The 12472-nt window shown below is 43.0% G+C and overlaps 1 protein-coding gene across 11 annotated transcripts in view; it reads right to left on the reverse strand.

The window, feature by feature from the left end:
* The window catches only part of WWOX (WW domain containing oxidoreductase), a 1206506-nt gene that overhangs the window by 1011039 nt on the left and 182995 nt on the right, over positions 1–12472 (reverse strand). The window contains exon 7 of one of the 11 annotated variants that reach the window (XM_077288373.1): positions 4544–4592. The exons of the other annotated variants lie outside the window; for them this stretch is intronic. Coding sequence (XP_077144488.1) covers positions 4551–4592 — 42 coding nt within the window. The 3' untranslated portion in view covers positions 4544–4550. Of the gene's footprint in view, positions 1–4543; positions 4593–12472 lie in introns of those variants that run through there. 11 annotated transcript variants of the gene reach the window in all.

A 12472-nucleotide genomic window follows, 5' to 3' on the forward strand; every position in this document is an offset into this window, starting at 1 on the left:
CACAGGCCCAGAGATTAAAGGTGACCCATCCACTGTTTCCATGGTAATTGGAGAGGCTCTTTGCTGAATTTTAATACCATGTTCCTTGGCAAATGCGATATCCATGAAATTGCCACCTGCACCAGAGTCAATCATAGCTGAACTGGAAATCCACTGTCCTGAACACAGGATCTTAATAGGGAGAGAACAGTGAGAGTTCTTTTCCTTCAGCTCCTTGGGGGGTGAAGTCATAGAAAGTGAACGGAATACAGCATTTAAAGACAGGCTACATTCAGAGATGTCAGATTCATCATCACAGTTGTCATACTCCCCTATTGCTGCTAGCACCTTGTTAGGCTGTCTAGGACACTTAGGACAATTGATCAAGAAGTGGTCAGACTGGCCGCAGTAGAAACATAGACTTTCACGCAGGCGATGCTCCCGGCGCTCATTGATCTCACGCCTCTGAACGGAATGAATTTGCATGGGCACCTCCTCCACCTCCCGAGAGGTTTTACCTGCAGGCTCTTTGGAAGGAAGGGAAAAGTTAGAAACACGGTTATATGCAGCAAATTTCTCCTGCCTACACTCAGTAAGGCGAATGTCTATGCGCACACAATGCTGTATAAATGTCTCTAGCTCTTGTGGTGACTCAGAGCGGGCTAGTTCATCTTTTACAAAACTAGACAGATCCCTTTTAAAAATAGGCAATTGTGCATAACTCTCCCAATTGGTATCTACCGCCAATCTCCAGAATTCAGTGGCATACTCAATAACAGAACGTTTAGCCTGGCGTAAAGACAACAAAGCAGATTCAGCGGTTGCACGGCGATTAGGGTCATCAAACATTAATGCCAAAGCAGCCAAGAAATCATCCAAGTCATTTAACCATGGGTCACGAGACTCAATCATCGGATTCGCCCAGGCGAGCACTCGTGAGGTCAGTAGCATTATTACACACAATACTTTGGATCTCTCAGTAGGAAAACGGTCAGCATGCACATCAAAATATAGCATACATTGATTCATAAAGCCACAAAATTTGTCGCGATCCCCATTAAATCTGAATGGGGCAACTTAGGTGGGCCAGCTGGTGGCGGTTGCCCAGAGGGTAAAGTCACTTGTGCAGCTATTTGCGTGCTTATGTCCTGAAAAGCCCGTCCATACTGGGACTCTATGCCAGCAAGTTTGTTTTCCTGGGCTGCCATGCGGTTGCTCAAGTCCTGCAAAGTTTGTCCAAACACTTGTTGATTGTGTTCAAAGCTTCCAAACTTCTTTTGCAGACCTTCCACATCTTTCTGCAGTGATCGAATTATGGAAAACACCTGCTCTAATTTGCTTTCTGCAGTCATTGTTCCAGCAGTCTAATTTTTCTTTTTAGGCTGGAGTATCCTGTAATAATTATAGGGGATAACTCAGGAGACTCTTTGCTTGGAACAAGACAACTACAGGACACAGTTTTATAAGTAGTAAAGTCTATATTATGACACGGTGATTCAAACAGGTGCAGAGAGAAACTCAAGTCCACAACACTTGGTGCAAATAATAAACGCAGCTTAGCAGTCTATAGGAAACTTCAGGGAAAATGCAATCAAGCAGAAAGTCTATGAAGCACAGTTATTCTTGAGGATACTTGACACAAATAAATCCTTGTCTTAGTCCAGGCACAGATAGATATGCTTATTAGACAGTTCAAATCATATCTTAGCTCAACCAGGGAGGCCTGGTTAATAGTCTCAGGTTATTGCAAAGCAGCAACAGCTTACATGACCAGCAAATGCAGATGGAAGTAAACACGAACAGCAGATGGAGGATTACTGGAAACTTGTGTATGCAGCAGGAACTCTGAGCAGAGTAGCAGGATCACCACACAGGTTCACAGGAGCAGGTGTATAGCCAGGGAGTAATCAGAGGTCAGGAGCTGGATGCAAGGCAGAATACTCTAGCACAGACTGAAGGCTGGGGTGGAGTTTTATAGCAGGAGACACAGTGCACATGAGACCAAAGACGCCATCTTGAAAAAGGGCAGTAATGCACGAAAGGTAAAAAATGTTCAGAGTCCTGACATTTGTATTCTGATAGCTGACTGACATATCTGCTTTCATAAAAGCAGAGCACCAATAATTCCAAAAGTTCAAAAGACCTGCCACCATGAAATCAAGACAATATATGACACATATATGATATATGATGTATTATGGTTCCAAAATCCACTCAATAATAAATCACTTGGCACTCAGAAGTTTTGCAAGGTGAAATAGAATATTTTGTTTATTTTGTGCATCCAGTTCAAAGATTTTTAAACGTTTTCGGTCTAATCACAAGACCTTTATCAGAAACAGCTTTGAAGTACTGAAATAAACATACAAAATCAACGTAAAGTTATTTAACAAAAGGAAAACATGATGCACACTATATATACATATACAACAAGACATGATATAATTCTATCACAATCAAAATACATCACATGTTACGTGAAAAAGAACAGTTGTGGCGGTCTGAACGGATGCGGACTGGTGCTCCGTGAGTCGTGAACCTCAAAAAAGGACACTATAAGCTGTGAACGTGTATAAGAAAAATATTAAATACATTGCACAGTATTGCTAAAAAGTCCTATAGAAGGACTACCGTTAGAAAATGCAGCCTGACTGCCCCAAAGGATACTGGGTGTACAGTAGTTCTGCTAGACGTGGAGTCATAGTGAAGGGGACACGGAGGTGCAAGGTGAATACCTAAAATAAAAATATGATAGCATGAATAAAGCATCGCTGCTGTTGACCCCACATGTTGGTAACGAAAAAACGTATAGGCATACACTCCTATATATCACTGCAAAGACCACAAAATGCTAAACCACCTGGCTACGAGTTATTATACAGTAATATTGTGCCCATAAAGATTATGTGCCAAATGTGGCCCTATATACGGTACCTGGAAGCCAAACAAAAAGGCATGTGGACCCAGAGAGCCAGCGCAAGATAGTACCTGGGATATTGTACCTGGGAGACATGGAAAGGGAAGCCTGATATATAGCACTAAACGCTGATAACACTGAAGCAGTCAGTGGATGTACTGTGCCCTTATTACCTTTATAGTCCTGGAGGGATGAGAGAGAAACACCGTAGCAACATATAATCGCAGGGGAACCGGTGCTGGGAAAATAAGGGTGCAGAAGATAAGTATCCATGCAGGTCTATGTCAAGCAGAGATACAGGTTGCTGTGTGTGTAATCGCTACTATACCTGGTACCTCCAAGTATATGGCGCTGGGCTGCAGGGGCTGCCGCTGGTTCCGGGACCGCTGTGGTACAGCGGTACTTCCGGGTATAAATGCACGCTGGATAGGGGTCACCTGACCCACCGCGTCATCAGGGTCACGTGGTATGCGGTCGGCGAAGCCGCGCATGCGCAGTTCAGGCTCAAAATAGAAAGAGGGTAAAAAAGCCTGTAATGTGTGGAGCCTGTAGCGCCTGCGCAGTGGCTCTGTTTGGCTAAGGGACCGCGCCTGCGCAGATCAAGGAAGGCTGTGAAGATAAAGCCTGCCATGCCTGCAGGCTGGGAGATGGGCAATAAGTTTAGTGAGAACCATAATGCATGCAGGCTGGAACGTGGAATACCAGACCATAAACAATGATGTATGTGTCACCAATAGAAGCCAGATGGTCAAAAATAAGCAAATTTGGGGTGGTCGCACAGCCCTACTATAGGAACGATAGTTAAACTCTAACCTGGAGTACAGTGCAAAAAATTACTCTACCGTGTGGGGTGACACCAGTACCCAGTGCGAGATGCGGTGTTAGCGGTTCTAGATAAGAGAAAGAAGGAACATGAACAGTTAAAAGCCAATTCACATTGGTAGGCAGGAAATCAATACATCAATATACATTGAAAAAACTTCACAGTGATGAACATAGTATATTGCAAAAATCACAAGATATATTGCAAAAATGCTGAAACCTCATAGTCCCTATTCAGTCCCTTTGGTTCTAGGGTCTGCAGTGAGAAGATCCAGTACGCCTCCCTCTTTTTAAGCATTTTAATGCGGTTTTGGCCCCTCCTCAGGGAGTCTATCTGTTCCAGAACCTGAAACCTAAGCTGAGAGATGTTATGATTTTTTTCAACGAAATGATGTGGGAGGGGAAGGTGAGTCTTTCTGCACCGAATGGTGGATTTATGTTGGGACACCCTATCCCTAACCGCTTGTGTCGTCTCACCTCAAGAATTTTGATCTCTTCTTTTTCTCTAGTTCTGATCTGTGTATACGTAATAGTTCTTGGTTCTTCATCTTGAGTTCCTGGAACTCCTCCTGTGGCATCGTGCTGGTCAATTGATTCTCGATGGCATCTATTTGGGTATTTACCGAATCCAGGTTTTTTTGTAGATAGGAGAGGGTTAACGTCATCAGGTCTGCCGAGCATTTGTTCACGATGTGCTAAAATTTTGTGCAGTAGTCCTTGTCTTCCCTAAAAAATGTGGGTTGTAGAGGAACCCGCAGACCCCGTGGGATCCTTTGGACTCGAAGGTATTCAGCTATAGTGATAATGTGAGAATCCCCTTCGTCACGACTTTTCATCCATTCTCTGGGCTAGTGCAGTCCACCATCAGGAGACACTGGAATATATTAAAAAAGAGTTATCCAAAAATTCCGGAGTTCAATGTACCATTCCTGTCATGTTTTAAACGGGCAAAAAATCTGAAAGATAGATTGGTCAAAGCAGACGTGGGTCCGGGTGTAATGCTCCCAAAACAATCCTTCCTCCAAACCCAGACACAGGGCACCTTTCCCTGCCTCAATTGCCTTCAGTGCAGTAATATACAGAAGGGTCCCTCAGTTTTTCACCCGCATACAGGCAAAGCTATACCGATCAATGGCTTTTTATACCTGCGAATCTTCGTTTGTAATCTATCTGATCAAATGTCCATGCGGCCTCGCCTATGTTGGTGATACGACACAAGCGGTTAGGGATAGGGTGTCCCAACATAAATCCACCATTCGGTGCAGAAAAACTCACCTTCCCCTCCCACATCATTTCGTTGAAAAAAATCATAACATCTCTCAGCTTAGGTTTCAGGTTCTGGAACAGATAGACCCCCTGAGGAGGGCCAAAACCGCATTAAAATGCTTAAAAAGAGGGAGGCGTACTGGATCTTCTCACTGCAGACCCTAGAACCAAAGGGACTGAATAGGGACTATGAGGTTTCAGCATTTTTGTAATATATCTTGTGATTTTTGCAATATACTATGTTCATCACTGTGAAGTTTTTTCAATGTATATTGATGTATTGATTTCCTGCCTACCAATGTGAATTGGCTTTTAACTGTTCATATTCCTTCTTTCTCTTATCTAGAACCGCTAACACCGCATCTCGCACTGGGTACTGGTGTCACCCCACACGGTAGAGTAATTTTTTGCACTGTACTCCAGGTTAGAGTTTAACTATCGTTCCTATAGTAGGGCTGTGCGACCACCCCAAATTTGCTTATTTTTGACCATCTGGCTTCTATTGGTGACACATACATCATTGTTTATGGTCTGGTATTCCACGTTCCAGCCTGCATGCATTATGGTTCTCACTAAACTTATTGCCCATCTCCCAGCCTGCAGGCATGGCAGGCTTTATCTTCACAGCCCTCCTTGATCTGCGCAGGCGCGGTCCCTTAGCCAAACAGAGCCACTGCGCAGGCGCTACAGGCTCCACACATTACAGGCTTTTTTGCCTTCTTTCTATTTTGAGCCTGAACTGCGCATGCGCGGCTTCGCCGACCGCATACCACGTGACCCTGATGACGCGGTGGGTCAGGTGACCCCTATCCAGCGTGCATTTATACCCGGAAGTACCGCTGTACCACAGCGGTCCCGGAACCAGCGGCAGCCCCTGCAGCCCAGCGCCATATACTTGGAGGTACCAGGTATAGTAGCGATTACACACACAGCAACCGGTAACTCTGCTTGACATAGACCTGCATGGATACTTATCTTCTGCACCCTTATTTTCCCAGCACCGGTTCCCCTGCGATTATATGTTGCTACGGTGTTTCTCTCTCATCCCTCCAGGACTATAAAGGTAATAAGGGCACAGTACATCCACTGACTGCTTAAGTGTTATCAGCGTTTAGTGCTATATATCAGGCTTCCCTTTCCATGTCTCCCAGGTACTATCTTGCGCTGGCTCTCTGGGTCCACATGCCTTTTTGTTTGGCTTCCAGGTACCGTATATAGGGCCACATTTGGCACATAATCTTTATGGGCACAATATTACTGTATAATAACTCGTAGCCAGGTGGTTTAGCATTTTGTGGTCTTTGCAGTGATATATAGGAGTGTATGCCTATACGTTTTTTCGTTACCAACATGTGGGGTCAACAGCAGCGATGCTTTATTCATGCTATCATATTTTTATTTTAGGTATTCACCTTGCACCTCCGTGTCCCCTTCACTATGACTCCACGTCTAGCAGAACTACTGTACACCCAGTATCCTTTGGGGCAGTCAGGCTGCATTTTCTAACGGTAGTCCTTCTATAGGACTTTTTAGCAATACTGTGCAATGTATTTAATATTTTTCTTATACACGTTCACAGCTTATAGTGTCCTTTTTTGAGGTTCACGACTCACGGAGCACCAGTCCGGATCCGTTCAGACCGCCACAACTGTTCTTTTTCACGTAACATGTGATGTATTTTGATTGTGATAGAATTATATCATGTCTTGTTGTATATGTATATATAGTGTGCATCATGTTTTCCTTTTGTTAAAAAACTTTATGTTGATTTTGTATGTTTATTTCAGTACTTCAAAGCTGTTTCTGATGAAGGTCTTGTGATTAGACCGAAAACGTTTAAAAATCTTTGAACTGGATGCACAAAATAAACAAAATATTCTATTTTCACCTTGCAAAACTTCTGAGTGCCAAGTGATTTATTATTATTGACTGACGGGCTGGAAACCTGACTTGTGCACAAGTCAGCTCTCCAAAGAGCCCTGAGTGCCGTGGTTATTTCTTCTCCAAAATCCACTCAAACATACCAATAATTTCATAAAGACAATCTTTCCATAATTATCTTTGAAGCCCGGTTGTGGCTACCACAAATTGGTTTACTGCGGATTGCTGTCCAAGCAAAGAAATGCAGCAAGTAATAATTTTACACAATTTATATGTTCAAGCAAATTAGTGGATTTCTGCAGCCTTAACTAAATAAAACAAAAGCAACACTTTCAATTTTGCTCATGTAAAAATGTTAAAAAACCTTCCGTATCGTTCTATCAAACTTACAAAGAAAAAAACTTGCTCTAGCAAGCATTGATAAAAGCAACCCTAATTTTGTAAATGTAAAATTTCATCCAAGCAGGCGACAGTAAAAAAAATTTAAAAAAATTCAGTTTCAACTATTAACCCTCTATGACCCCCTTCCAATATTCCCTGTGCGATTAACATGTTAATTGGTAGTCTTCATTATAGTGATGCACAATTCTAACGAGAATGTTAATTAAGGAAGAACATTTGTGCAATAAAGGAATGTCTACCCTTAAAGGGGGGAGGGATGGGATGGGATGGGGGACCTAATCGCTTAGAAAACCAAGACACACCAAGTTTAAATATTAAGTTGTACAGATCAGAAATGTAATCACGAGAGACAAGCGGTGAGAGTTTTTCAATCACTGTGGGGCTGCATCAATTTAAAGTCATGTTACATTAAAGAGAAAAATGTCTGGGAGAGTATCCCAGTTGTCACTTTAGATTAGATTTGTAGCTGTGATCAGGATGTGCATTTTGTAGGTCTTCTCACATTCTGAAAATATTACCTAATGCGAGAACCGAGCAGCAGAAAAAAAAAAAAGAAAGCGCACTTCTGAATTCTATATCTCTGTCTGATTGCCCGAGATACGCCACGAACAAATTTACCTGCACAGCATGAAACCCATCACTAGGATAAAAACCCATTAACATGTAAACATTAACTAAAACCTTCCGATGTGTTTAATAAACAGTGACCGAGATTTTGTTCTTTTTTTTGCTTTTTTATTATTATGCCGTCGAGCTCCAGTTCAGTTCAGATTGTTACACATATCTGTTGGTGTCCAATCCCAAATCAATGAAGCGCGGCAAAAATAATTTATACAATTTATTTATACAAGCAAACGGAATTTCACTGTTTTTTTTTTTTTTTTTTTTTTACCACCGGATACGAAGAGTTCTACGCGCACCAATCCCCTGAGAAAATAATTAAGCTTGTGTGATGTGCCTGTTTTATTAGAAGCCGTTTGGACATTTTATTGCATATTAAAAAACTAAAAAAAAAACAAAGTATGTTCCATTAAACAATAGGAATTCTCTCTTTACTTACTGCAGAATGTCCCAAATGTTACCGCAATTATTGTTGTTTTTTTTAAATAGAGATGAGAAGTAAAATTTCATTAATTTCCTGATAGTCCAATGTTATATCAGTCTCCTCTGGACTGGAGATCAAAGAGTATTGCTTGCCCCAAAAATCCAGAATGTAAGGGGTTGCCCAATATCAATTTCCCACGTCTTGTAAGGGACCACACAATAAGTTGTTCTTGACCACTGATGATCTAGAAGACCTGTTCAACAAAATGAGTTGTCCAAAGAAGACAATTTGAAAATAAAATTTGTGATCTAGGATTTCCCTTTTTTCTCAACTAGGCAAAAGAAGGCCAACCAGTCAAGAGCTAGACCACCACACTTTGAGCCAAGATTGGGTCAAGTCTTCTTCTGCAACACTCCTTTAAGTGATGTCAAGGCAATCACTGTCAACAATATCATTTATTTCACAATAAGGAATGAAATGGACCATTATGTGAATAGGATCTGATCTGCAGTGCCCGGAAGTGACCACTGAACAGTGTGACAGAGCAGTGGTGTTTACATCCGGCTTTGGACACTGATCAAAACTACTTATCGGTGTGAACCCTGTTTGTTAATCTGATAGTGATTACTTATCTTGAGGATAGCTCAATATAACTTGTGTTGGAAAACCCTTTTAAAGGTCCCAGTCACATTCATTGTTTATTATGCACCACTCCGTTCTTTATATTAGAGGCAACTGTGTGTCTTACATTGATTGAGATCCAGTGGCGTAGTGTGGCTTGCCAGCACCCGGACCAAGGCAAGTTTTTACACTCTCTAACCAAGGGGTCTCAAACATGCAGCCCACCGAGATGCCACTGTGCAACCCTCGGGCCCCTGAGAAGATCACCGCCCGGTCCAGGGGATGCCGATGTCAGCTTTCCTTTTCAACTGAATGTGTGTCCTCGGACACACATTCAATTGAAATGTATTGTGGCGCAGGGATTGGCTCTTTCCATTGCAATACCAGTACCAGCCCCCGGCCAATCAGAGGCCGGTGACTGACGTCAGCATACACGCTGCATTTGCACTTGACATCACTGCCATGTGCCCTGCCCCAGCTGTGGAGGGGGGAAGAGGATACGGTTTGCCGACAAAGCGAGGTTAAGTGAGAAGATTTTTTTTAAGTGTGTGTAAAGAACAACAGAATGTGAGACAATGTTACAAGTACAAGATGGGGACATTACTATATGATGGTAACCAAGATGGGGACATTTCTACAAGATGGGGACCATTATTACAGGACAAATTACATTATTACAGGATGAGGGACATTATTAAAAAACAGGGGACATTATTACAAAACAGGGGACTATTACAACAGGTTGAAAGACTTATTACAGGATAGTGGATATTATTACAAAACAGGACCATTACTACAGGAGAGGAACATTACTATATGACTGCAACCAAGATGTGGACATTAATATAAGATGGGACAAGGATGGTGACATTAAAGATAAGAAGAATATGGGGGGATTTAAGTCATGCCAATCAACTGTATCATATCATACTACAGTCCTCGTTCAGCATGGGTAGCTGCATCTGGACACCTGGCTCAGCAGGTGGTCCAGCCTCATCAGCTTCTAAGTGGAAACTAACACCCCGACCACCATAGCTAGTATCCAGGCTCATATAAGATGACCTCCTGTGGAGCCAATGCTGTATGACTACTTCATTCAAACTAACTTCTGTCAGGTGGGAATCTCACAAAGAGATTTAAGGTGATTATGGAGTTATTGTACATCTTAGTCTCACACTGGTTACATTTTTGAGTTCTCTGGAGCGGGCCGCATGACTTCCAGAGTCTCAAACCGTTCTAGCACCCCAGGGTCGGGAGATACTCAGAACGGCTAGTAGAAGTAGCGAAGTTTGATTTCCAAGCGCAACAGGAGCCTGGCCAGAGCCGATAGCACCAGAACCGCTGCCCTATGACATTCCACTGGTAAGTTATGATCTTTCATAGGTTTTGGAAGTTTTAGACCCCAGGGGAGGGGGATTAGATCCATTCCAGGGGCAGAACAGGAAGTAACCGACCACAAGGTTAAATGTTTGTACAAGGCCATGTGCTCGCTCTCCTTGTCATGCTTGCTGTTCACTTCTAAAGGGGGGCCATGTTGAGTAATGTGCTGGAAGGAACTGGAACCAGCTGGCAGCCCCATGCGGCCCAGAACACACATGGTCAAAAATCAAACCAGTATCAAACCAGTAACTGACATTATTCATCTGCTTATATCTTTTGCACTTCATCTGTATTTGCATATCTGACCATTGTATATGTGTAACGATTGTGTGTATAGTGTTTTGTCTAGTTTGCTCTTAAGGCAATTAAATATATAAATAATCCTTAGGCCACATTTTTATCTTGAACCATGAATCTACACGTCCATCTTCTCGGTTGTAACTTCACATGCTACCGGGCTGGTTTCTGACTCGATTTAAAATCGATAACGGACCATGCTTAGATCCACTAGCTGCATAGCCCACCTTTTCTCACTCCTTGTGCCTTCTTGGGCCTGTGCGAACATGGGGTGTCTGTGTAAAACTGTGTCAAGCTGACATTAGGTGTCCCCAAGGGGTGCGGAACATCGCGTTGGTGCAAGTGAGTAGACCGTACCGTGTGATCCCTCCGACATAATGGTGACTTCAGGTGGGGTGGCGAGGTGCGGGTTCATCACAGATGGGGACCATTATTACAGGACAAGGGACATTACTACAGGACAAGGAGCATTATTACTGGATAAGGGGACATTATTACAGGATGCTGGACATTATAACAGAATTGGGGATATTTTTATAGCGTGGGGGCCAGAATTCCTATAAGGCACTAATTGTGAAACAATAATACTTTTTGGGTAAGGAATTGCTGCGGTTTTGTTGGTGCGTATTTATACAGCGGCCAGATGATTTCTAGAAATCCCATATCCACTATGCGTGCATATGCGACTGTGGGTTACCCACGGAAACTGATATACGGCGCGTCTTTCAGGACTGTAGCATGTCAATTTTTCTTGTGAAGACGCTAGTCTCCGCAACAGAAATTTAATGAATAGAATGTATTGAATGCGGTAAATCCGTACAGTTCAGTGAACACATGCGGATTTACGGTACCTGCGTTCAATAGAAAGCAGCGTTTTGACCCAGCGAAAAATACGCCGAGTCCAAAGCGCTGCTACTTCTGGATCGTGGGCACATAGCCTATGGGTCCAATTGGGGAACAAAATAAGGAAAACTAAAAAAAAAAAAAATAAATATTCAAAATGAGACAGGAAAAAATAACAGAAACATATTAGGAAAAAAAAATGCAGTTTTATGTGCTGCAAAAACTAAAGTAAAAAATTAAGACCTGTATCATAACCAATATGATGCAAACCACTAAAAAGCATTAAAAATGCCAACAATTTTAAAAAATGGTGATCAAAAAGTCATATAGAAATATAATGGTATCACTGAGAACGTCATCTTCTCCCCTAAAAGACATGGCCCTTCATATTCAAATTTTTTTATATGTGCGGCTTATTTACCCGGCTGAGTTTAAGACTGCTGCTCTAACCCATGGACTATTAGCATTCTCCAAGTCCTCTCCACCAATCCGGGGTGCCAAGAAGCGGACTATTACCATTCTAAGATAAGACCATCAATTGCTGACTTCCGGATGACCTACTTGAAGATAGGAAATAAATGTTAGGCCGGTTTCACATGTCCAGATAATTCCGGTACCGGAGAAATCGGTACCGGAGTTATCCGTGTCCGTGTGTCTGTGTGCTCACGTGGCACATCCGTGTGGCACACGTGCGGCAGCCGTGTGTCCCCGTGTGCCGCCTGAGGACCACACGGACCGTGCAGGAGAGACAGCGCTACAGTAAGCGCTGTCCCGCCAGCGTGTGGTGCTGAAGGCGGCATTCAACTCTTCTCCCCTGCAGGAGAGAAGAGATGAAAGATCAAGTTTTTGTTCTTTTTTGTTAAAAATAAAGTTTGCTGGTGACCTCCCGCCTCCCATCCCCAGTGCGCCGCCCGGCCCCTTGCAGAGAAATACTCACCCAGCTCCCGCGATGTCTCCACTCTCCTCTCAGCGCTGGCAGCTTGTCTTGTGTGAGCGGTCACGTGGTACCGCTCATTACA

Source organism: Ranitomeya variabilis, chromosome 2 (genome assembly GCF_051348905.1).
Source record: "Ranitomeya variabilis isolate aRanVar5 chromosome 2, aRanVar5.hap1, whole genome shotgun sequence".
NCBI lineage: Eukaryota > Metazoa > Chordata > Amphibia > Anura > Dendrobatidae > Ranitomeya > Ranitomeya variabilis.